This window comes from Ascaphus truei, chromosome 15, assembly GCF_040206685.1.
Source record: "Ascaphus truei isolate aAscTru1 chromosome 15, aAscTru1.hap1, whole genome shotgun sequence".
NCBI lineage: Eukaryota > Metazoa > Chordata > Amphibia > Anura > Ascaphidae > Ascaphus > Ascaphus truei.
In genome coordinates this window covers 13,201,496-13,227,444 of record NC_134497.1, presented here as the reverse complement: position 1 = coordinate 13,227,444, position 25,949 = coordinate 13,201,496, and the positions used below count along the sequence as shown (strand labels likewise).

Below are 25,949 nucleotides of genomic sequence, written 5' to 3'. Positions count from 1 at the left end.
GAAATTTCAGGTTAGTATACAGTACATGCCCACAATAAGCATAATTTTAAATTAGATTGATGTGCGCCAATTTTGCCCCCAGAAAAAAAAACAATCTGTTTGTGACGCTTGGTAAATAGCCCTCCAAAATATTTTCACAAACGAGTGTATACTGGATTTGAAAAAAAATGTTAAAACAGGGGATGAGTAAAAGCAATAAAAATGCCAACCTCTTTCATTCCAACAACATACTTCTCCCTATCCACATCCTCATTTTATTAACCTGTAATTACGTAATAGAGTACCTATTACACTCAGAAACTGAGGTAGACTGTTAAACCGCTTAAATATCAAACCGGACGTCCAGCCTAGTTCAGTTTTTGCTGTGTTTTATCTTATTATATATATATTTTTATTTATTTGATTTAACTAGCTGTGAAATGTGCAAAAGGACACACAAACAGAAAGGGAACATTCACCTCATCTAAATCTGTCACTTTGAGTTACATATTAAACCCGTGTTGTCTGTCCCTGGCAGGGGGGGGATTGCAGACCGTTGCAGGCCTATGTTGCACGTCTGCAGCATAGTTTTTGAGTAAACAAGGAGAGCATGGGCCTGTTTCTAACCTGATGGTCAGCATTCTTGGAAACGGCTGCCATTCAATTTTCAGTTACATTACGTACATACCCTGTCAAGTTGGAGTGAAAAACAAGGAACCTGCACGTGCCCAGTCAGAGCGGCTTCCCAATGGGGCTACAATGAAACCCCTAACATTATTTTTTCTTTTTGACATTCGCAGCAGTTCAAGGACTTTTTGTTTTGGTTTTTTTTGCACTATGGTTTGCTGTAAAAAATAAAATAAAAATGAAAATACATTTATTTGCACGTCTGAGACAGCTCTGCAACCCTGTCTTTCCCATTATCGTTTAGCAAACAGTGCTTCCACTGCAGCCAGGGATTCTGGGTAATGACATGCAAATGAGCACAGTGTGTCACTCCTTACAGTGAAGGGTTTTTGTCACCTTTTTTTTTTTACCCCCCCCCCCCATAACTTTTTTAATGTCAGTAAAATAAAATAAAATATTTGTATTTCAAATGAGTTTATTTAAAAAAATGGTAATTATGACTACGCCTACCTCTCCTGGGGGACAATATTTTAATGGCCCTGCAAATGTTATTTTGCATTCCTATTTCCTTGGGAGTGAAAACTGTTAGATAATTTGACGAATATATGAAAATATGTGACGAATGAAAATAAAGAAACACAACGTTAAAGCCGTTTTGTTAAAAGAAAATATATATCTGCATTGCACTTTAATTTTTTTTAGCCTTTTTTAACCCGGGCAGGGATTTTCCATCCTTGAAAAAAGGGTAAACATCACTCACTAGGTGCAATAAAAATCAGATTTAGGAAGCAGGGGGAAGTATGTGTAGCAGGGTCCCCTCCTTACCTCCTATAAGCGGGAAACTGCTCCGTTGCTTGGGAGGACCGGGTTGAAGTTGTGGTGGCCATCTTGGGATTGGCGTTGCATGTACGTCTATGGGACTCTGTGTTGCGTCGGCCATGTTGGGTTTGGCAACGCCGGAAGGGGAGGGCTTTAGGAGCAGGAGTTCCTCCGCGGACTAGGAGCCCACGTGTAAGTCGTCACGGAGCCAGCAAAGAGGACGAACGTGTCCAGGGAGCGTGTAAGCCCCTGGACTAGGCCAGACGTTGCCCTTATGCCCCAGTTAGCCCCCGATCCCTACTAGGCCCTAGATAGGGACTCTCCCTAGTAGAGATTGACAACCCACACCACTGCGCAATCGGACGGACGTCCATGCAGTGACCTACGGCCTTCGGACGAGTCCTCATTGTGGCAACCAGCAGTAAGGCGTGAGGGGACTTTTGCAGAACCCAAATCATGGGACCACTGATGCGACTCTGCTAACGGAGGATCCCTCTAATTCCCTGGTGTTAGCCAGGAAGGAACCCACCGTGCACCACCACACTTCAGGGAGGGTAGCGCTACCTTCACACTCATTGGGGTGGGGTTTGCTCCTGGGACTGGAGGAGGGATACTGGGTTACCACACTGGTACTTTTGCTATTGTATGTTCATTGTTATTGTGTTTATGAGCAGGGACCTGGTGGTAAATGATATTGCTATTACTATTGCTGTGTGTGTTGTGGTAATTGCTTTGTATTGGTGGTTCCTATGAGGAGTTATCCCGCTCACGCTGGGATTCTCATAGGTGGAGGCGCTGCACTGCAAGATATAGTACCCCAGGCTCCCCAGAAGCGGAGGCTTTGGCTTCCTGTGAGCCTAAGGCCTCAACCAGGGTGCTGCTGATCTGGCGCGCTCACACTTGCCGCGATGAAACACATTGATGCAATGTGTGTGGCCAGACTGAGCAAGCGCCTGCGCACACGCGGTGAGACAACCAAATTTGATTTGGCTGCTCGCTGATGCGTCACGTGAGCGGTTCGCCCAGCTCCGTGACGTGCTGGCCGCGCCCCCTGACACGCCCCCTCAAGCGTGTAACTGGCTGGCCATAAAACGCCCAGCGCCTGACATCACGACACTCAAGCGCCAGCAAGCGCTCTCCCACCCTTGCCGCAGCCTAAAGGTAACAGCAGCACGCGTAATCGCCCGCGGTTTCCCTTAGGCATAGGGAAAGGGGGTTACATATGTATAAGGCATTGCTTTATGTCCACATTTATCAGTGAACAATGTACAGTATGCAATGACTGAACTTGTATTTGATTAATGGTAAGATAAGAGGATAATAATAAGAGGAAAGATATTAATATATCTGTATAATTCATATACTTTTTAATTGTACTTCATCACCACTGCCGTGAAAATAATTTCACGCGCCATATCAATACAGCTCAACCCCGTTATAACGCGATCCGCTTATAACGCGTGGCTCCCAATTTTCGTATTTATGAATACTTTACAACACGATTATTGGGGTCTTAAATACTTTATTGTACAATGCATACAATTGTACATTATTTCTAACGCGATCCTCTTATAGTGCGATGTGATTCTTTGGATCCCAAGCACAGCGTTATAAGGGGGTTGAGCTCTGCTAAGAAGATATGCGGTCGAATGAAAGAACATGATATAATGATATGCTAACATAAGTTGCTAATTATTTCAGGCCAGCAAATAAATTGTTAGCGCAATGCACTCTTTCCTTTCGTTTTGAATGCCCAAGTCTTTATATATATACATTGCCCCATGATAGATGTGAGGACCTTTCCCTTGAGGTCGTGAACCATGCGAAATTGGCTTTTTTTGCTCTAAAAAAATAGAGATTTTAAGATCTGTTAGCAATTCTTAGTGCCTAAAAAAACTAGCAATCTGATTATTAAAAGAAAATCCCCTTTTTGTAGGTACTTTGATTTAATTTAAATGGTTACAATTGTGCTTATTCCACTTACAAACCAGCCACCTCTCCCTATTTATCAGAACTATTGTTTCTATTTTTTTTCCTGATAAAATCAATGGAAGCTTAGGATATACGATTTATTTATTTTATTTCTCCGAATTCGCTTTGAAAGAAACTTCCACGTGTTGGGCAGTTTTGCGCACTGTGGCTTCAGCATTTCTGCGGCTTATGAGAACCCATCGACCAAACAAGAAAGTGACAAAATGGCGGCAATCACCTATGAGGAAAAAAAGCGGGAAACGCGCCTCTCAATCATCACGCGCATGCGCCTTCGTCCCATCTCGTTCTCCCCCTTCCCCCCGTCTGCGGTGCGCGTGCGCCGGTCCAACCACTCGGGTCAGGGACGTCTTGCGCATGCGTCGTGGAAAGCGCGCGCCGTCCTGCGCGGATAGAACGTTGTGCTGTCGGGCGCGAGGAGCTGAGCATTCTGTAGAGAGGGCAGTAGGGGTGTATGCAGTTACACATGGGCTTTTATTAAATATATAATAATTACTTATATTTGGGACGTGGTTAAAGATTTTTTTTACAGCATTTCTGTGCCAAAACCCCCAATTTCAATGAGTATTTTGCCATTTTAAGAGCATGGAAAGGCATGCAAATCAGGACCGTCATGTTTCTCCCAAATAGAAGAAAGTGGGTAGGGTTGGTATGGCATTTTTGCAATGCATTGCAAACCCTTATGGCAAATGTATGAAACGTAATTGCTCAGACAGTGTGTTTGCACATTTTTTTTGTAACTTGTATTTAAAGAGTGATTTGCAGTTATACATAAAGCCTGACTACAAATACCAGAAATACTGTGTGATATAAAAAACAAAAAACAATATTAAACCATCTGATGTAAAAAAAAAGTTATTGGGGTGGGGATTAAATGTATGTGGCTCTTAACCATTGCAATGCCAGAGCGCCTTGGGGTTGCCAGGTGTCCGATATTAAACCAAACTGTCCTGTAATTGTCCAGTTAAAAATGAGAGGTAATACTGGACTTGTATGTGTCTGGTATTGCCTCTAGACATAGTGACCTGACTGGCTTGGGGGGCTGTGGAATTTACCCGAGCAGGGCTGTTGCTATGGGGCTGGGCAGCTTCCTCCATCTTGATTGGCTGTTGCTTGGTAATGCAGCCAATCAGTAGGTGTTAGAAACCTGGTGGTGGGGCCAAGGAGAGGAGGAAACAACAGGGAGGTGAGTGCAGCACAGCTTTCACCATTGTGTCCAGTATTTTTGGAGAAGCCGCTTACAACACAATGTAATCCCCTTTGGGGTAATACATTCCCACAATCCACTTGCATTATCAAATGCAATCATTCTGCTGAAGCACAACAATATAATTGCAATTAACGCGTTCCGATTTTATTAACAGGGTGGCAAAATGGAGGACCGCGAACAAGACCCGCCTACCGAGATAAAGGAAGAAAAATCCCTGTGGGAGATGCTAGAAACAGAGGAGGAGGCAGACGTAGCTTGCAGGATGCACGAGAAGCTGGATGGGAGCGGGGAGTCTAATAACAGGGTTACGTTGTACATTGTCCCTACAGCCTCTCTCACAGCCCCGTTACGTGGTGGAAAGTCCCTCTTTGTAGATGCAACGGGGGGGGGGGGGGATGCACCCTGAGGGTGGGCATATCAACTTGCAGGGGGAAAGAGGGACATTGCATTACAGGCATTTGGGGCGCACCCTTTGGGAAGACCCAGATCCGCCCCCATCACAGCGTGACCGCCCCTGGAAATGCGTAATGTTCAGCACCTTCCTCTTGGAAAGGAGCAGGGAGATGGCGGGTTGCAAAAGGGCGTACAAGCCTACGCGATACACCCTGAGCAGCTAGTGCACAGGACGCTTGATGAATGCCAAAGTTAATTATCATATACAGGCAGCAGGCCGTTATTCTAGGTATACCATTAGACTTGGCATGGCGTCATTTTTTAAGCCGCAAAACACTACCTCACCATTTAAAAAAAAAAAATGTCGTTGCAAAACCCTTTTGCTGCACTTTTTTGAAGCAATTTTTTTTTTTACATTCTGTAGTGGAATTTTGGAGGTGTCGGTTGCTGGAAATTTTCCATCCCCGGGAGATTAAAATGGCCGCTGCTGCTCACAACAGATTGAGACAGAGGCCGCCATGGTAACAGCTGGTACCAGCACAATTATAAACCCAGCCAAAACAAAAATGAATGTTTGGGAGGGGGAGTTAAAAAAATAGGTTGGCACAAAGTAAATATGACAATTCACTTTTAACCCGTTTGCTGCCTGTGGGGGGAGGCGGGGGGGAGTTCATTCAGATTATTTTTGTATGATCATGATTAGAAGATGACACATCTTAGGCCGTGCTTATAGTGTACGCGACGGATGACGTCACCCATCGCCGATAACGAAAGTTGTAATTCACTTTCCGGCGACCAAGTCTTTGATTGGTTCAGAGGCTGTTACATGTGGCGACAGCCTCTGAAAAATCAAATTTGACCGACTTCAAAAATTCGCGTCGCTTACTATAAGCGCACGCGACGGCGGAAAAACATTTGTTTTGCCGCGACGGCACTATATAGATACCAGCGACGTCGCATCCGATTTTATAGTGCCAGCGACGTCACATCAAAACAAATGCATTGCCGCCGTCACGTGCGCTTATAGTAAGTGCGACGGCTCGGTCGCGATCGCTGGAAGTCCTCTCAATTTTATTTTTTCGGCGACCGTAGCCTGACGTCTCCGTCGCCGGCACTATCAGGGCAGCCTTCGAGTTGTTTTGAAGTTGGCCATTAGTTATGAAATCTGCGCATTGGCTTACAAGGGGGTAAGATTTTTGTAAACAAAGGTATACACGCCCTTCAAAACCTGCGCCTCTCTCTTCTGTGACTCAGGGAAAATCCAGCAGCCAAACGTGATTACGGTGTCATTGTAACGAGGCCTTAATGAATAATGGTGTACGGCAGAATAGCACGCCGTGCCTAATTATAACCTGTTCCTTATACAGAGTGTGGTTTATCACTCCCCAGTGTATATACTAATAATAATAATACATTCACATCCCCAAAACAGCTTACAGTTTAATTTGAGTACATTAAGCAAGCGGAAATAACCGAGCTCACAAGGAAACAAGACCAGCGTTCATAGTAGGGTCTCCCACCTCCAAGGTGCAGTCCTACTTAGGCTAAGTCCCCGCTAGCGCTGAGCGGGCGGCGGTTACTTACATATATAGATGTATGTAAGTCCCCGCTCACGCGGCGCTCGTGCGCAGGGCACACACGCTTACCCGCGATCGGCGCTTGGATAAACAAGAAAACTATACTTATCCGCGCGCTCAACGACCTGCGATGCCCCCTCCCCCCCGCGCGCACGTACAAGTAGGGCACCCGGCGCTCATGCTTAGGAAGAACGTGAGCTAATGGCAGAGATATTTTAATGTCCTAGGGAAGGTGGCGCAGGGTACGCGCCTGTTAACAGCTGTTAGGTGACCAAAGTGGTCCGGGCAACCCTGCCATGTTATACGTGGAAAAGGGAGGCCGCTGGGAAGCCGGTTGTAGATAAGATACAGGACTCGGAAGCCCCTTATTTCATGTGTTTCTTCCCAGGGCTGGAGAAGCAAATCGTGGAGGACGTAAATAAATTGGGGGTTATACCGACAAGGGCTCCTAAAATGGTGCATATGACCTATCGGGAAAGATTAAAGGACCTTGATATGTACAGCTTAGAGCAGGGGTGGACAATTCTGTTGGCTGGAAGGCCATTATCCTGCTGCTAATACCTCTCCCTATACACCCTAACACCCTGCTGGTAATACCTCTCCCTATACACCCTAACACCCTGCTGCTAATACCTCTCCCTATACACCCTAACACCCCGCTGCTAATACCTCTCCCTATACACCCTAACACCCTGCTGCTAATACCTCTCCCTATACACCCTAACACCCTGCTGCTAATACCTCTCCCTATACACCCTAACACCCTGCTGCTAATACCTCCCTATACACCCTAACATCACGCTGCTAATACCTCTCCCTATACACCCTAACACCCTGCTGCTAATACCTCTCCCTATACACCCTAACATCCCGCTGCTAATACCTCTCCCTATACACCCTAACACCCCGCTGCTAATACCTCTCCCTATACACCCTAACACCCTGCTGCTAATACCTCTCCCTATACACCCTAACACCCTGCTGCTAATACCTCTCCCTATACACCCTAACACCCTGCTGCTAATACCTCCCTATACACCCTAACATCCCGCTGCTAATACCTCTCCCTATACACCCTAACATCCCGCTGCTAATACCTCTCCCTATACACCCTAACACCCCGCTGCTAATACCTCTCCCTATACACCCTAACATCCCGCTGCTAATACCTCTCCCTATACACCCTAACATCCCGCTGCTAATACCTCTCCCTATACATCCTAACACCCGCTGCTAATACCTCTCCCTATACACCCTAACATCCCGCTGCTAATACCTCTCCCTATACACCCTAACATCCTGCTGCTAATACCTCTTCCTATACACCCTAACATCCCGCTGCTAATACCTCTCCCTATACACCCTAACATCCTGCTGCTAATACCTCTTCCTATACACCCTAACACCCTGCTGGCTTCCCGCGTCACCTTATTGCATGGCTGGCCTACTTTTAAGTCCGCTGAAATAACCAAATCCCGTTTGCGCTACTTTTGTTGTTGCAGATGACAAATGCCGCCCACGTTGACCAAGAGACCTCCGTTTCCCGAAGCAACAGGAAGGCGAAAGTGAACTCTCGCAGCGACGGTGAGCAGGCAGACCGATCTGCTCTGTATCTTTATCTTCCATACGACAGACTAGCGCAAAACACTAACTGCGCCCAAGAAAGAGGTAATATCGACAGAAATAAAGGACACACATTCGTTTATTTATCGTATCTACTTAAAGCTGCAGTTCAGTCTTTTTTTTTTTTTAATTTATTTTTTTACTTCAATAGTTTCATGTGGGCAATCTCTAATTACCTAAAGAGCTGTATAGCTGCAGGTCAATTCGTTCTCCATGTATTGGTCGGCGAAATTTGGTGACATAATTAGTGAAGGGATCTGTTTATATTCTGCTTGTCTGTCAGTGGAAGCTCATGAATATTCATGAGCACTCCTGCACTGACATGTGCTAGAGGGAGGGCAGGGCTGACAAAGGGGTGTGCCAGGGCTTGTGACAGGACATGAAGGGGCAGTGCCTTAGCAAATGCTTGTTAAAATAGAATACAAGAAAATTGGTCTTTCAAAGTTGTTTTTTTAAAAACAGAAAATGCTAAAAGTATTTTTTCTTACTACAGAACTGATTTATTAAAAAAAAAACACATGCAGGATATTGCCTGAACTGCAGCTTTAATACCCATAGTAACCGTAGCCTCTCTGATTGAGTCTTACTGATAACGTAGTCAGATTTTTTTTTTACTTCTGCAGTCTCGTAGATAAACGGATGGGGAAAAAAAGCACTTTTCCTAATTTGTGGCTTTTTCAACTTATTCGATTAAAGCAGCAGTCCCAAGCTGCCGTTTCCCCCCCCCCCCCTTTAATATGCGCATCAATACAATCCACACAATGATAACTAATTAGCTTAGTTGCCGATCGATCCGTTCTCCTGTGATCGATCGGCGAAGATACGACTTGAGGGTTCACCAAATGGTTGTCAGTGCAGCAGAAGAGGACCAAAGATGCAAAGTTCTGTGGGGAAGATCATGTGACCTGGCAGTCACTAGATACAATTGGTACACTGCGAGAGAGAGGGCAGGGCTCAAAAAGGGGTGTGCCAGAGTCTGTTTCAGAAGAGGACGGGGATGTGACTTTGTAAATGGTTGCTATAGAAACACAAAATGCTTGTTACATAATACCTTACATAATACCTTAAACATGTCATCCAAAGTTTAAAAAAAAAACAATAAAGAAATGCTACAAGTATTTTCTCATCGTGCAGAACTGATTTTTTGTTAAAAAAACACACATAGGATATTACTTGGTCTGCAGCTTTAAGTAATACTTAATTCTTCTTTGTTCACGTTGATCCCTTTGTAAACTAACTGGAGTAAAACGAAATATTTGTATCTTGCGTGTGTCCTTGGTTTAAACTGCTCTGCTCCAGTTCAGCATTTAGCTTCTAATTTTAACAGTGTCAAATATAGCACTTAGGGGGGAAAAAAACCTGCCAATTCTGAGATTAGGCAGCTAACAAATATGGCCTCCCACATGTTTCCGCTAAAACTTGGCAGTTTTGGTAAAAGCCTATTTTTTAATATTTTTACCATTGCTGGTGTAGATTGGGGGGGAATTTGAACACTTGTTATTATTTTCGTACCAGTAATTTCTTGTCGCTGCTCTAGGGAATGAGCGTGCATGTTTGTTACCCAGAATGCTCGCCTGCAAGCCTGCATGACCGTGGGGACGCATGAAGCAAAGTCGCGGGGCGATTTCTAATAATAATGGGCAGAGACACACCCAGGGTTTCCTTGTCTCTCTTTCTGCTTCAGGGGCGGAGGAGAGGACACACCAGTGCAAAGTATGCAATTACAGCTCCAGGAAATTGGCAGCCCTGACACGCCATATAGGAAAGCACTTAAAACCCCACAGGTGTCACTTGTGTGGTAAAATGTTTAGCACACCTGCACTGCTACGCAACCACGTAAATACCCACACAGGTATTATTCTGATGTTTTAATGTGTTTTAAAGCGTTAATCCAAGCGCTGCTTTTTTTTTTTAAACATAGGATTGAAGCAAGGGGGGATCTCCGGAGCCGAATCCCATTCATTTCAGCTCTGGGGACCCCCTGCTTCCCGAGATACAGACCTCCGTAGGGGGGTGCCGGTAGCAGCTCTGGCTGGGCTAGCGTGAATCATGTAATGGACACTTCAAAGCTCCCGCGCCCTGCGGACCAATAGGAAGCCGTGATGTCATCTGGTGAGGTTTCCTATTGGCCCGTGTGACTCAGGAGCTTTAAACGTTGCTCAAATCCCGTCACCCCCTACGGAGGGCCGTATCTCGGGAAGCAGGGGGTCCCCAGAGCTGAAATTAACGGGGTTTGGTTCCGGAGACCCCCCTGCTTCAATCCTATGTTTTAAAAAAAAGCCTATTTATTTAATCATATGTAAACAAAATAATAAAAAGCGCATGAATTGCTCCTTTAAGTGGCCGATGTCCTTGCCAAGTCCTAGATAAATGCGATTTATTATAATTATTTCAATCTGTAGGGGTCAGGCCTCATAAGTGCAACGATTGCGACATGGCGTTTGTGACGTGCGGGGAGCTGTTAAGGCATCGGCGCTACAAACATACGTTTGAGAAACCCTATAAGTGCCCGTCTTGTGAATACGCATGCGTGGAGGTAGGTGCAAGTGGTCCTTACTGTATAATAAGAAGAATGGATAATTACAGGGCCCTGGCAGTGAACGCAGCGCTGTACAATACAGTTATGCAGACATAGTGCATGTCTGTCCCATCAAGCAAAAAAGGATTTACCTGTTCGTCCAAACGGATATTTCCCAGGTGACAAGTAGAACTCACAATGGGATTCAAACTCTGAGTGCTTGTAGACAGCAGGTTTAGCAATAGTGCCCAAAGTCAGGCAGTAGCTGCAAAGGCAAACAAGATCTTATCTTGCATTAAACGGGCAATGGATGGAAGGGAAGTAAACATAATTATGCCCCTTTTATAAAGCATTAGTAAGACCAGACCTTGAATATGGAGTACAATTTTGGCAGCACTCCATAGAAAAGACATTATGGAACTAGAGAGAGTGCAGAGAAGAGCCACCAAATGAATAAAGGGGATGGACAATGTAACTTATGAGGAGAGGCTAGCTTAATTAGATTTGTTTACATTAGAAAAGAGGCGCCTAAGGCCGAGCTTATAGTGCTGGCGATGCGACAGATGACGTCACCTGTCGCCGTCGCCACCAGCGAAAGTTGAAATTTAATTTGAAGTGACTGTCGCCAGCGGTGTCACCAAAGGGGGCGGGCCGCGGTCTCGGATTGGTTTAGACACAGTCACATGTGGCGACTGTTTCTAAAAAAATCAAATAGACCCAGCCACCAAATTTTCAGACGCTCCGTCGCTGTCGTGCTTACTATAAGCGATGGCGACGGAGTCAATAGATATGTTTTGGAGCGACGTCGCCGTCGCAAGGCACTATAAGCGCAGCCTTAGAAGGGATATGATAACAATATACAAATATATTCGGGGACAGTACAAGGAGCTTTCAAAATAACTATTCATCCCACGGGCAGTACAAAGGACTCGGGTCATCCCTTAAGGTTGGAGGAAAGAAGATTTCACCAGCAACAAAGGAAAGGGTTCTTTACAGTAAAGGCAGTTACAATGTGGCATTCATTACCCATGGAGACTGGGATGGCAGATACAATAGACATGTACAAAAAAAGGTTCACAATCTTTTTAGAAAGGAAAGGTATACCGGGATATACCAAATAAGTAAACACGGGAAGGATGTTGATCCAGGGAGTAATCTGATTGCCAATTATTGGAGTCAGGAAGGAAGTTATTTTCCCCCTTATGAGATATCATTAGACGATGTGTCACTGGGGTTTGTGTTTGCTTCCTCTGGATCTACATACTTTAAGTACGGATAAAGTATCTGTCATCTAAATTTAGCATAGGTTGAACTTGATGGGCGTATATGTCTTTTTTTCAACCTCATCAACTCTGTAACTATGTAACTACGGTATGCAAATCTGTAATGTAACTATGTAACAACCACTTCAAAGGCAGTGCCATTACCACTAAGCTAACGCTTGATCCCCTCTTGATGGCGAATGGGTATTTCTAATATTGAGATCCTGGGGTGCGATGTCCAACTAAATGTTTAATGCTGGCACACATCCTTGGCACTGATGGGAGCCTCCGACTATCTCCGAAAACCTGCCCAGCGATACAAAGAGCCAGCGACCACGTTTGTAACGTCCAGCCTTTCATTCGACCAGGGAAGTAAATTGCGGCGTCACGTTCGCTCCCACACCGGAGAACGCCCCTTTCTGTGCGGCCTGTGCAGTTACGCCAGCAAAGATAGCTACAAACTGAAGCGGCACATGAGGACGCACTCAGGTCGGTGGTGGGGCGCTGGGAATGAATGTATCAAACCATCGTCATTACCTTTTCTTTAGTAGGTTGTATGATATTTTTTATGGGGCCGACAGAAGGTAACGTTGCACAAGCTTCCGAACCGGATATGGTTCTTCTGCAGCTTAACCGAAACCATCGTCTCCCCTGTAGCCCCCGCAAAAAGTAAGGCCCGGGCCATAGAGGGGTGAGGAGAGCGGAGGCGCGCTAACGCTGAGGCTCGCCTGCTTTAGTCAGCGCGATTCCACGGACTTGCAGGCGAGCCAGCGTGCGCGAAGGGAGCCGGGGGGAGGTGGTTGGAGGCGGGGCAGTGACGTCGCTGGGCCAATCGCCCGGGACGCACTGATGTCACGGCGCCGTGACGTTGACGCTGCTTAAGGCTGATTGGATGTTTTCAGCCGACAGCGCGCTGAAAAACAGCTTGGCGCTCGGCTGAAAACTCCAAAGCCCCCGCTCCCCTGAGGAAGAACCCTGTGAAGTCCGGAAGCTTGTACATTGTTAATAAAGCAATATAATAACTTTTATTGGTCCAATAAATGGTATTATACTACTTTTTTCCCCCCATTTATAGGGGACCAGTATGGTTCGAATCCTTTTTTTTTTTTTTTGCCTAATCTTTTTCTTTAATATGTCATCATTTGGATTTGTGTCTAAGGCCGTGCTTATAGTCCTTGCTACGGCGACGCTGACGTCACGCTGCGGTCGCTGAAAAAATCTAATTGACCTCCAGCGATCGCTGAACCCCGTTTATTTCAGCTCTGTGGACCCCATGCTTCCGGAGGCACAGACCCTCCGTAGTTGGTGCCGCTCTGGCTCGCCTTCGGGGGGTTCACGTAATGGCCGCTTTTCAAAGCTCCCTGAAACCCTGCCGGCCAATAGGAAGCCGTGACGTCATCCGGTGGTGCTTCCTATTGGCCCAGCGGGGGGGGGGGACTTTAAACTTGCGGGAGATACCGGCGCCCCCTTTGGAGGGTCTGTATCTCGTGGAAGCCGGGGGTCCCCGCAGCTGAAATTAATGGGGGTTCAGCTCCTGAGACTCCCTGCTTCAAACCTATGTAAAAGAAAAAAAACGGCTTGGGTTGCTCCTTTTAAGAGACAAATAAATGTCTGTCGTATGCCTTATTATAGGGGTGGTGAACCCCAACAGTCCTCAAGCCCACTGCCCTCCCTAAGGTTTAGAGGATATCCCAGCTTCAGCACAGGTGGCTCAATGGGTCCCTGCTTCAGCACAGGTGGCTCAATGGGTCCCTGCTTCAGCACAGGTGGCTCAATGGGTCCCTGCTTCAGCACAGGTGGCTCAATGGGTCCCTGCTTCAGCACAGGTGGCTCAACCAGTCTTTGACTGAGCATATGCTTCAGCCACCTGTGCTGCATCTGGGATATCCTGAAACCCCTGTCCTGTTGTGTGTGGGGTACTGGAGTTGAGAATCTCTGGCTGATGACGCTTGGAAGAATCCCCTCCTCACGAACGCCCGTCTCTTCTTCTCACAGGTGAAAAGCCGTTCACCTGTTACTTCTGCCATGCCACGTTCACCCAGAGTGGCACCATGAAGATGCACGTTTTGCAGAAGCACACCAAGGACGTGCAGAAATACCACTGCCTGCATTGCGATGCCATCATTGCCAGGAAGAGTGACCTGCGTGAGTTGTTTTACCCTGCTGATTGCTGAAGCGTCCAGAGCTCGGTCCCTCCAGCCGAAAACGTTGCTAGTTGATATAGAAACGCAGAACTGGAGTTAAATATTGTCACGAGTATGGCAAAAGGGCAGCGAAATTAACACTTGCCTGCGACATTATTATCTTGCGTCAGTTTGTATTTGCGTCCACAAAAGTCTGCGTTAGTGGCGTAAACGTCTCTGGCGGGCAGTTTGCGTCAAGTGTAGTCGAAACAGCTGTCTGTGAGTAGGTTTACTGGCTCTGCACTTCTCGAACCCAGGCTTCCGCTGAAAAGCTGTGTTATGCGGCAGGCACATGCTTATAGGGGTCCCATGTTAAAGTGGATGAGAAGTTTGTCATTTCCCAGAATCCCTTGCTGCAGTGGAAGCCGTGTATGCTAAGAGATAATGGGGAAAGGCAGGGTTGCAGACCTGTCTAAGGCATGGATTATGGTCCCTGCGCGGCCGCGTGAGAACGAGCGTGCCACCGCGCATACTTCTGCAGTGATTTGTGAACTAGGCTGCAGGAGATCGTAGGCGCGTGGTGGACGCGTCACCAAGCTGGCTCGCCCTCATTGGCTGAATCAGCTCACGTGTGCTGACGTCACGCGGCAGCCGCTTGAAAATACAAAATGTGTTGTATTTTCAAAACGCGGCCGTGTCAACGCGCCTCTCTCCGCCTGTAGGCGCGCAGGCACAGGGGTAGCTCCCAAAAGGAAATACAGCAGAGTGCTTGCCGGGTGCGCGCACGCTCGCAAGACCACGCACGCACTGACGCCGGCACCATAATCTCAGCCTAAAACGTGCGACTGCTCACAAGTGATATTTTTATTTAGCATCAAATGTAGGAAACCTTTTACATTTGAAGCAAACAAGGAAAAAATGGGCAATGCAGCAAAACAAAACTTTTACATGGATACATATATGGGGATATTCAAAAATGCTACAAATTGGTGCTATTTTTTACTTGATACGCCGTTTTCTTGGTATTTTCTGATTTTTGTTTACCTTTAGAAGGTCAAAGTTGTTTAATAACATGATTAATGCTGGTCCTTTTTTTTAAGATTATTATTTGTGGGCCTCTTCGCATCCCCAGAAAACAAGAAAAGATAAATAAATGCATAATGATGTAACCAGGAAACATTTTAGGTGTGTATCGGAGATATATGCTGCCCCCTTGTGTTGATAACAGTGAATTAAACACTTGGTACATTGTAGTATTGGTACTGTACAGTATGTTGTATATTACAGCAGTTTTAATATATATATATATATATATATATATATATATATATATATTTGAAGCAGGGGGTCTCTGCGTTAATTTCAGCTCCGGGGACCCCCTGCTTCCTGAGATACTCAGTTAGGGGTGCCGGTAACAGCTCCGGATGGGCTATGTGGGGCTATCAAAATGGCGGCTAAAATGCGGGAACCAATAGGAACCCGTGACGTCATCCCTTGCACCTTCCTATTGGCCCACGTAACCAGGACATTTAAACCTGCGGAGCTGCTACCCGAACCCCTATGGAGGTAAGTATCTCAGGGAGCATTGGAACCCGCGGTCGCCCAGAGCTGAACCGCGACCATTTCCTCCCCAGCAAACCCGCCCCCCCCCCCCCCCCCCCTCCCAGGGAACTTAGATACTTATCAGCGAAGTGACCGGTATTACTCTCTGTCTTTCAAATGGCCGTCCGACAGGAAGCCCGTCGCCGATGATGTTGCGACTTCCTGTTGGCATTTGGGAGCCATTTTGTTTACCCGGCAGGAGATTTAAACCCGGTAGGTAAAAGTATCTCAGGATTCAGGGAGTTCCAAGAGCTGAAAATAAAACGGTTCAAATCTGGAGAACTCCCCCCCCAATTAAAAAACCATAGGTAAGAAAATAAAGAGTAAAGAAGATTTTTACTTCTTTAACATTATCTTTTATTTGTTTTATATCAGTAAATCCTGCAGTGCATCCCCACCAGCTACAGAATATTTAATACGTAGGTCTGCAGCGCTTTGCTGTCCCTTCTTAAAATAAAAGGGGGGTCAGATTTATTCTTGCAATACATTGCGGACTCTCCCAGCCCTGGCGTAGCGAGTTAACACCTTTTTATATACAGAATAACGCGATCTGAGTCTTTCAGCGTCCTCCGTTATTATCCTTCCCCTCAACTTTCGTATTTGCGCTTTATAATTGGAAACGTTGTCATGGTTACCGGCGAACCATTTAGCACTTTTCCCCGGGGGGACTTATTAAAGGGCGTATATGTTCTCGGGCTGCTGGTGACCTCTCCTCCGGGGTTCGTCGCTGGGGGAGGGGGGGAATGGCGTGCGTGCGCGTCTGCGTATTGCGCCTGTGTTCTTGCCACAAATCTAGTGACTGCGGATTTTGAAGCCTGTACCTCACGCACATAAACTAGTATCGTGTTTTGCTCTTATCTGTAGTATTGTATGGATGTAAATCTTTATTCAACACAGCGCGTCGCAGCAGTAATAACATAACCATGGGGGGGCGCAAACTAGCGGGCGCGGCGGTTACAGAGGTCCCGCGCTCTTCCCCAAAGCATTTACATTAAATGCCGTGGTGCGTGCTAGGCCTCTGTGATTTGTCACTTACCTGCTCTCCGACGGCTTTGGGCGACATGGCGTAAAATGAAGCCGTGGGAGGGAAGGGGGGGTCATGTGATGTCACATTACCTCACAGCGTCATTTGACAAACGCGTCGCCATGTCAACGCAGAAGCCGCCGTGGGGTGACGTCCCATGATTCCGAGGCGTCATTTAATGCCGGAAACGAGGTAGGGGGGCGAGCGAGCGATGGGACTGAGCAGGCAGGGGGGCGCGGGGACAAAAGTTTGCGCGCACCCCTTGCTATAACACAAAATTGAAATAAGCGCTTCATACATCAAAGCAAAAAATTGGGGGAAAGGAGTTCCCTCCACCAAAGAACTTACAGTCCTCAGTTGTGTGGCATTAACCCGTTTTGGGGGCGAAAGGGGGAATTGCTGGCCTTTGTCAAAACAAAGTTGCGGCAGCAAAACACGTCCCAGCGTACGCGGGGCGGTCCCCTGTTTGCACTGGTCTGGAATGTAGCACATGCAGGGCAAGCATAACTGGGGACAGTCGCCAAAACCATGTATTCCTTTAAAATAATCACTTAGTATTGCGGCGGTCCCCTAATACATTGCTGGTGAATACTAACCTGTCCCGGTTGAGCCTCCCAGAAACGTAACCGCTCTGAGAGAAGGAGAAGGGCAAGGCGACATTTTCGGTGTTGGACCAAGGCGACAAATAGTCCTCCTGTTTTGAAAACACCTAATTTAAAGGCCAACCCTCCCCCCCCCCCCCCCATCCCCCTTTGTTCTTGCAGGAGTGCACCTGCGCAAGCTGCATTCTTACACGGAGGACGCGCTGAAGTGCCGCTTCTGCGACGCCACCTTCCACGAGCGCTACGTCCTCCGGGAGCACCAGCGGAAGCACAGACACGAGAAGGCCTTCAAGTGCGACGCCTGCAGCTACACGTGCAAGGAGGTGAGCGACGGGGGGGGGGGGACAGGGTATGGCAGGACGCGGCATCGTTCCCCACGCATACATAACCCCCCCTCTCCCCTGTGTTTATCCTGCTTGTGGTATGTTTGTGTATATATGTATATATTGACATCTCTATGCGTATGAAGTCTTCATTAGAATGCGGGCGCTCTCAGGCACATCAGTAGCTGCCCAGGTGCACGGGCAGGGAGTAGAAATGAGACACAATGTATCACTGGTTGTAGTGGCACTCTCACTGAGACTGGTATACTTGCCCCGGGGGGGGGGGGGGCATTGGCTGCAAAAAGATTAGAAATAAGGCCGTGACTACAGTGCAGGCGCCCGTGCCAACACAAATGTGTGTTCCTCAATGAGGCCACCAATAGTGCGAGTGTGCAGAGCGAGCGCGCAGAGCGAGCGTGCAGAGCGACCGCACGCAAATTTGGAAATGACACTCTAATTGTTTTTTTTTTTTTTTTTCGGGTCACGTGAGCGATTCAGCCAATGAGGGCGAACCCGCTCACGGCTACGCCTGCGGCATGCAGTGCAGGTTTCGCGTGACGGCGTGTGCGGTCGCGCATGCCGGCACTATAATCGGCGGCCTAAAGGAAAATAGTAGCAGGCACTCCAGGCCGTGGAACTGATTCCCTGTGCTGCGGATCTTCGCCCCATTTATTTGGACGGCGCTGCGCACTTGTTCAGCACAGGTAAGCCGCGATTATAGTAGGGCGCGGGCGATTTCACGGACGAACCGCCGCAGCCGTATCGGGGGCCGGCTTTGCAAGCGCAGGCGCGATGCAGGCCGACCGGCGCGGAAATTTTTTTCAGAGTACAAATGATTCCGTTTTTTCCTGCGCCGCGGCTGCATCACATGAGACGGTTCAGCCAATGAGGGCGAACCAGCCTGGTGACGGCCTCCCCAATCGCTCCGTCGCGCCCGCCCCTACTACAATGGCGGCCTTCCATCTAGCGATTTAAGCCGCTTGAAGCGGAGCCTCTAACTTCTTTGGCTGGTCACCCGAGGAGCAATGGAAGAAAGTCTGAGCTGCTCTGCATCACATGTGAGTTTCCCGCCGGCCCAGACTTCAATTAAAAGCTTAAAGTTGAAGTTCTACCATAAACAGGATTAAGAAAGTTTATGCTACAAGCAGCTGAGAAGCGGTGCGGTTTTTTTCCCACCCAGTTTTACCAGCCCCCGTGTTCCCACAAAGTAAAATGAAAGTGTCCGAGGACTGACTGCCTGTTCTTAACGTGCTAACCGCCAGCAGAACTTTGCAATGTGCTGCAGTGCGAAAGCGGCCATACAAGCGGGCTGTTTAAAATATATATATATATATATCATTTATTTTTTTTTACACGGGGTTGAAGCAGGGGGGTGTCTCCGGAGGTGAACCCCCATTCATTTCAGCTCCTGGGGGCCGCCTTCTTCCAGAGTTTCTTCAGGGGAGGAGGGTGGGGGGTCTGCGCTGGCATCTCCTGCAAAGTTTAAAGCTCCCGCGTCACGCGGGCCAATAGGAAGCCGCGGTTGACGTCACGGCTTTCCTATTGGCCACGCAGGAAGCGGCAGCTTTGTGAAGCGGCCATTACGCGAACCCCCTCCCTCCCAACTAGCCGGGCACAGCGGCTACCGGCGCCCCCTTACGGAGGCAAGTATCTCCGTAAGCAGGGGGTCTCCGGAGCTAAAATTAATGGGGTTCAGCTCCGGAGCCCCCCCTGCATCAATCCTATTAAATTTACATTTTAAATAGGGTGTGACGAACGTCCAGCTAGGATTGCCGCATTAACTTTACAAGTATTTATCTTAAAAGGAGGTCTCTTTTTTATTTTTATATTGCAGCGTCGATAGAAACTATAATCTTTGAAACTTTGGGGCCAAGGAGCTTTTTTTTTCCTTAAATGCGCCATGCTTACTAAACCGTTTTGAAGCCGTCAGGCGCCTTCCAACGCGGGACGCCCACATACTTCTAGCTGAAGAGTTGGGTTGTTGTGTGGTGTTATGAAATGTGTTGTGGTGTTATGAAATGTGTTGTGGTGTTATGAAATGTGTTGTGGTGTTATGAAATTTGTTGTGGTGTTATGAAATGTGTGGCTGCAGTTTAACAATGTGTGGGTACAGTTTTACCTTCAGGTTCAGTTCCTGAACCCACAATGGGGACAGCCGTTCCGATAGCAGGGATTGTCGGGGTTGAAAGTTGCAGACCAAGCAATATCCTACATGTGTGTTTTTTTAAATAGATCAGTTCTGTACTATGAGAAAATACTTAACAACTCTGAATGACATTTTTAATGTATTATAATGTAACAAGCATTTTTTGTTTCTATAGCAACCATTTACATCATCAGACCCCCTTTCTCTTCTGAAACAGGCTCTGGCACTCCCCTTAAAAGCCCTGCTCTCACTCTAGCAGTGCACCAATTGTATCTAGTGACTGCCTTGTCACATGATCTTCCCCCCAGAACTTTGCATCTTGGTCCTCTTCTGCTGCACTGACAGCCATTTAGTGAACCCCCAAGTAGTATCTTCGCCGATCAATCACAGGAGAACGGATCGATCGGCAACTTAGTTAATTACATTATCATTGTGTGGATTGTATTGATGCACATTGGACTGCTGCTTTAAAGAAAGAAAGCAAGAGTAATTATCCTTTGGAAAGAAGTGTGCGTAATAATAGGCATTTAGCTCGGACTGCATCAATAAGTTGGGTGATGCGGCATATTGACAGCGGTTGTTGGGTCTTATGGCTGTGTGTGCAGGTACGTCACCTGACTCTCCACAAGCGTACGCACACGGGAGAGAAGCCATACGCCTGCGATCACTGCGACCGGAGATTCCGACAGAAACCGCTCCTGAAATGCCACGTGGACCGGCATCACACCGCTGACTTTGTCCCCCCTGTATTTAAGTGTCAGGCCTGCGGAAAGGGCTACACCCGGCTGGTGAGTTCTAACCATCGATTATCAATAAGGCAACAACACATTCTGTAGCGTGGTACAACGGGGTGTGACAATGCCGCAATGTCATCACACCATACAAATAATGTCAGCGGAATTAATATATAGAGATACAATAGGTTAGCTTCCACTTTTTAAATGAACAAGCTCGGGAGAATAACGCATGCCATGCATTAAAGATGGCTGTCTCCCTCCACGCGCCCCCCCCCCCCCCCCACAACATTGTCACTCTTGTCCCTTAGAAATCTCCTATTTTAGCGACGCCTGACACATTTTCCGGGGTGTAGCGCGTATTGCCGGCTGAGTGCGAAAGGTAAAAAAAAAAAACACTTTGCAAAGACTGCGCTCCGAGTCTGCTAAAGGGAACCCCTTGATGCAGCGCGGCAGGCACGAAACGCGTTGGTGCGTATTTTACCGCGTTGGAGGTCTTGTATGATCCAACAAAGCCTTTATTTTTTTTACATGCGAGCCCCCTCTGTATCCTCCATTCGCCACCTGCTAGTGCTCTGCTTTTCCCCGCTTGCTTTTGTGATAAAGGGTACAGTTTAAATCAGATAGAGGTTGATGTCTCACCCTTCTCCCCCCTCCCCTCATTTCCCAGAGTACTCTGCACCGACACGCTGACAAATGCAGGTCTGCTACCGGAAAGAACGCGGAAGCGCCAATAAAATATGGAGGCGCTAGTGGCCAGCGTCCCAAATCGGGCAGCGAGAAGCGGAAGAAAGAAGGTAAAAATGGTCAACTTCTAAAAAAAAAAAAAATTTAAATCCAGGAATCTCGCGCGGTTACGCCTGGATTTTGTGTTTACGTATATTGCACATTGCTACGCCGGGGCCTTTTGCGCATGTTGACAGCGGGTGCGAAAATAAAACCTCGACGGTGGGTGCAGTTAGTGTCTGAATCACACGATGGCGCCATTACACAAAACATGTCTGTGATTGCAGGTTGTGCTGGGTTACTCTTATATAAAACTAGCTGAGAGACCCGGCGTTGCCCGGGATGTAATGTTCCCGCTCCTCTCTCTCTCTCCTCTCTCCTCCCCCCTCTCTCTCTCTTTCCCTGTCTCCCCCCTCCCTCTCTTCCCCCCTCTTCCCCTGTCTCCCCCCCCCTCTCTCTCTTCACCTGTCTACCCCCTATCTCTTCCCCTGTCTCCCCCCTCTTTGTTTGTCCCTCGTTCCAATCAATCCAGCTCCCCCCCCCCCCCTTTACAGGTCCGGTCCCTCCCCCCCAATTTACCGGTCCCCCTACCCCTTTCCAGCTCCGTTCCCCCCTCCTTTACAGCTTCATGCAGTGTGTGTGTGTGTGTGTGTGTGAGTCAGTCAGTGTGTGTGTGCGTCAGTCAGTGTGTGTGTGTGTGTGCGTGCGCCAGTCAGTGGGTGGGTGTGTGTGTGCGTGCGCCAGTCAGTGGGTGTGTGTGTGCGCCAGTCAGTGGGTGGGTGTGTGTGAGTGCGCCAGTCAGTGGGTGTGTGTGTGTGCGTGCGCCAGTCAGTGTGTGTGTGTGCGTGCGCCAGTCAGTGGGTGTGGGTGTGTGCGTGCGCCAGTCAGTGGGTGTGTGTGTGTGCGTGCGCCAGTCAGTGGGTGTGTGTGTGTGCGTGCGCCAGTCACTGGGTGTGTGTGTGTGTGTGTGTGCGCCAGTCAGTGGGTGTGTGTGTGCGCGTGCGCCAGTCAGTGGGTGTGTGTGCATGCGCCAGTCTGGGTGTGTGTGTGCGCGTGCGCCAGTCAGTTGGTGTGTGTGTGCGCGTGCGCCAGTCAGTGGGTGTGTGGGTGTGTGTGTGCGTCAGTCAGTGTGTGGGTGTGGGTGTGTGTGTGTGCGCCAGTCAGTGGGTGTGTGTGTGCGCGTGTGCGCCAGTCAGTGGGTGTGTGTGTGCGCGTGCGCCAGTCAGTGGGTGTGTGTGCGTGCGCCAGTCAGTGGGTGGGTGTGTGTGCGTGCGCCAGTCAGTGGGTGGGTGTGTGTGTGCGCGTGTGCGCCAGTCAGTGTGTGTGGGTGTGCGCGTGCGCCAGTCAGTGGGTGTGTGTGTGCGTGCGCCAGTCAGTGGGTGGGTGTGTGTGCGTGCGCCAGTCAGTGGGTGGGTGTGTGTGCGTGCGCCAGTCAGTGGGTGGGTGTGTGTGCGTGCGCCAGTCAGTGTGTGTGTGTGTGTGCGCGTGCGCCAGTCAGTGGGTGTGTGCGCGTGCGCCAGTCAGTCAGTGTGTGTGTGTGTGTGTGTGTGTGTGTGTGTGTGTGTGTGTGTGTGTGTGTGTGTGTGTGTGTGTGTGTGTGTGTGTGTGTGTGTGTGTGTGTGTGCGACCGCCACTTCGACAACTGGAAGTTGAAACGTCCCTTGTGGGACCACTACACTGCTTAGACAGGCCGCAGCAACGCGCCATCTTTAAATGTCCCGCGCGCCTGTCTAAGGCAGTGTAGCGGTCCCACGCGGGACGTTTCAACTTCCTGTTGTCGGTGCGGCAGATCTGGCTTGTCGGGTCGGTTGCGCGGCAGAACCGGACACCGCTGCGAAGTGTACTGTGGTGAAGTGTCCGCAGCAAAAACGTCTTAACGGCAAAAACGCCCGCAGGGCGCCTTAATGTCAGAAGACTGCGTAGCAGACAGGGCCCTTAATGCTGTCGTCTCTTGTTTGCAGAACCCAGCCCCAGCCTTCCGCCGTTTGTCTCTTTCTCGGTTAGAAGAAAGAGCGGCGGGAAAGCAGAGGAGGCGGGAGGTCTCAGCACCTGTGAGATGATCCTCAGCACAATGGACCAGTGAGGCCTCAGTTTCAGCGGTGGTCTCTTTGCGGGCCGGTACTTTGGGGGGGTGAGATATCGGCGTAAATAAAGTGCCAATAGAAGTCTGTTCCCCTGCATGTGTTGCAAATTGTCCGCATGTCTTGCAACACTTTTCCTGCCTCTTCCTGTTGGCGCGGTGATCCACGCGGTGTCAAAGTTGGAATAAACTGACGCAGAGACGCGAGACGGAAATAAATGCAATTTGCGTCAATATTGCTCCAAATTTCCCTTGTTATATCATCCCTCTGGGCCAAGGAGCGGCCAACTCCAGTCCTCAAGGGCCACCAACAGGTCAGCTAGTCAGGATATCCCTGCTTCAGCGCAGGTGGCTCAATCAGCGGCTCAGTCAACGACTGCACCACTTGTGCTGAAGCAGGGATATCCTGAAAACCTGACCTGGAGTTGGCCCTTTGAGGCTGAAGATCATCGATTTTTATATTTATTGGACTGAGCCTCTGGCTGAGCTACCTGTGCTAAAGCAAGAACTGATTGAGCCACCTACGCTGAAGCAGGGATTTCATGAAAACCTGACCTGTTGGGGGGGAACGGAGAAGGGGAGCTTGAGGACTGGAGTTGAGCCCCCCTGGCTTTAATGTATTGCAGTTCGTTAGAAAGGCGTAACAAAGCTTTGTGCTAACGACTCAGATTTTTGCCATGTCTAACTAACCATGTGTACTCGTGGGATTGTTACAGTGAGCCTTGTTCATGTTGAGTTGTGTTAGCCGAATGTTATCTCTGCTGTCTCACAGAAATACTTGGATACATTCAATGGGGAAAAAAATAGTTCAGTTGTTTTGTTTTTTCCCCCCCATGATTGTGTTGGGCGCAGTATGAACGTGTAACCTGTATTCACCGAAAACACAGGAATGTTTGGAATACAACAATGTCCTTCCCGTTAAAAAAAAAAAATAATAAAACACCGTATACACCCATCAAAGGGGCACCTTTATTTTGTGTGAGGTACAGTGAAATATATAAGAATAAATATAAAATTGATCATGAACAGGTTACTACAAACTAATGTAGGAATAGGGTATAAAACAAAAAACTGACCTTTCCTAGACTCTAGTAAAAAATTATTTATGAATGTAACTGCCCACTCACTTTCCAAGGGACCTGCAAAAACAAAATTCTCCTTTTTACACTCCTCTGCAACGGCATATATCTAATTTTTGATCTCCCTTACACTCCTCTACAACTCCATATATCTCACCTCTGCTCTCTCTTACACTCCTCTGCAACTCCATATATCTCACCTCTGCTCTCTCTTACACTCCTCTGCAACTCCATATGTATTTCACCTTTTTTGTTTTGTTTCAACTGGGTTTATTGGGTTATTCAACATCACAGAAAATAAAACAATACAAGAGTATACAGACAGGAATCGTCCAGGTTATACTTACAAATAAGATTAATAAGATAGCATGGAAGTGTAAATGCATTGTATTGTAATGTATTGTAAGAAAAGAAATTAAATAGGGGGAGGGAGAAGGTACCACCTTACCTCACCTATGGTCCGTTCTTCCAGTTTCTAAGTAACTTTGAAGACGGGGACAATATAATTGTAAATATTAGATAATTCCAGATCGGACCAGAGCTACATCCCCTAAACCCCCCTTGTAGGTCTACTATTTAGATATATATATTCATACTTTCTTAGGAGACCAACCTCTCCCTCCATGGATCCCATGTTTTGTAGATATATCTCACCTTTTACACTCCTCTGCACCTCCATATATCTCACCTCTGATCTCTTGTTACACTCCTCTGCGCCTCCATATATCTCAGCCATGATCCCTCGTTACACCCCTCTGCGCCTCCATATATCTCAGCTATGATCCCTCGTTACACCCCTCTGCGCCTCCATATATCTCAGCTATGATCCCTCGTTACACCCCTCTGCACCTCCATAAATCTCACCTCTGATCTCTTGTTACACTCCTCTGCACCTCCATATATCTCACCTCTGATCTCTCATTACACTTCTCTGCACCTACATATATCTCACCTCTGATCTTACACTCCTCTGCACCTCCATATATCTCACCTCCGATCTTACACCCCTCTGCGCCTCCATATGACCCCTCGTTACATTCCTCTGCACCTCCGTATATCTCACATCTGATCTCTCTTTATACCCCTTCTCGTCTCTTACACTCAACCCCAGGTTGTCTCATCTCTGCACCTTCTAACTCTACAGCCCTCTCCCGTCTTACACCTTTCTCACCGATCTCTTCCCTACCTATGGGGACTCCATATTCATCAAGCATCCCGCATTCAAAGCCCAGCTGCAAATCCGCCAAAAGAAGTCTCTCATTAAACGTTTTACGCCTGCGCAACGAACTCCAGGCGCACTTCACCTCTCCTGTCTGCACTTCTAATAATGCAGTGTCTATGAGGCTCTCAACATAACAAGTTAGTTAGATTGTAAGCCCTTTTGGGGCAGGGTCTCCTTTTAGACTTAGTTTGCACTTATTCCCATACTCATTTATTTGCCTTGTATTGTAGTTTTGTAAAGCGCTGCGTACATTGTTGACGCTATACAAATAAAGTTATACATACAACAAAA

General features: G+C 47.8%; 1 protein-coding gene across 6 annotated transcripts; it reads left to right on the top strand.

The window, feature by feature from the left end:
* The first annotated feature begins 1,799 nt into the window (after nt 1–1,799).
* Nucleotides 1,800–25,949, top strand: CTCFL (CCCTC-binding factor like). 6 transcript variants are annotated; one of them, XM_075571644.1, is made up of 11 exons: nt 1,800–1,846; nt 4,779–4,928; nt 8,097–8,262; nt 9,902–10,069; nt 10,620–10,753; nt 12,366–12,486; nt 13,993–14,142; nt 17,511–17,671; nt 20,423–20,605; nt 21,222–21,348; nt 23,239–25,949. In XM_075571644.1, the coding sequence occupies exons 2-11, from the start codon at nt 4,788–4,790 to the stop codon at nt 23,358–23,360; spliced, it is 1,473 nt and encodes a 490-aa protein (XP_075427759.1). In that variant the 5' UTR covers nt 1,800–1,846; nt 4,779–4,787; the 3' UTR covers nt 23,361–25,949. The 6 variants fall into 6 exon arrangements, with proteins under 6 accessions (XP_075427759.1, XP_075427756.1, XP_075427757.1 ...); XM_075571641.1 differs by lacking the exon at nt 1,800–1,846 and adding an exon at nt 2,467–2,586; XM_075571642.1 differs by lacking the exon at nt 1,800–1,846 and adding an exon at nt 3,772–4,600 and having other exon boundaries at nt 8,097–8,178.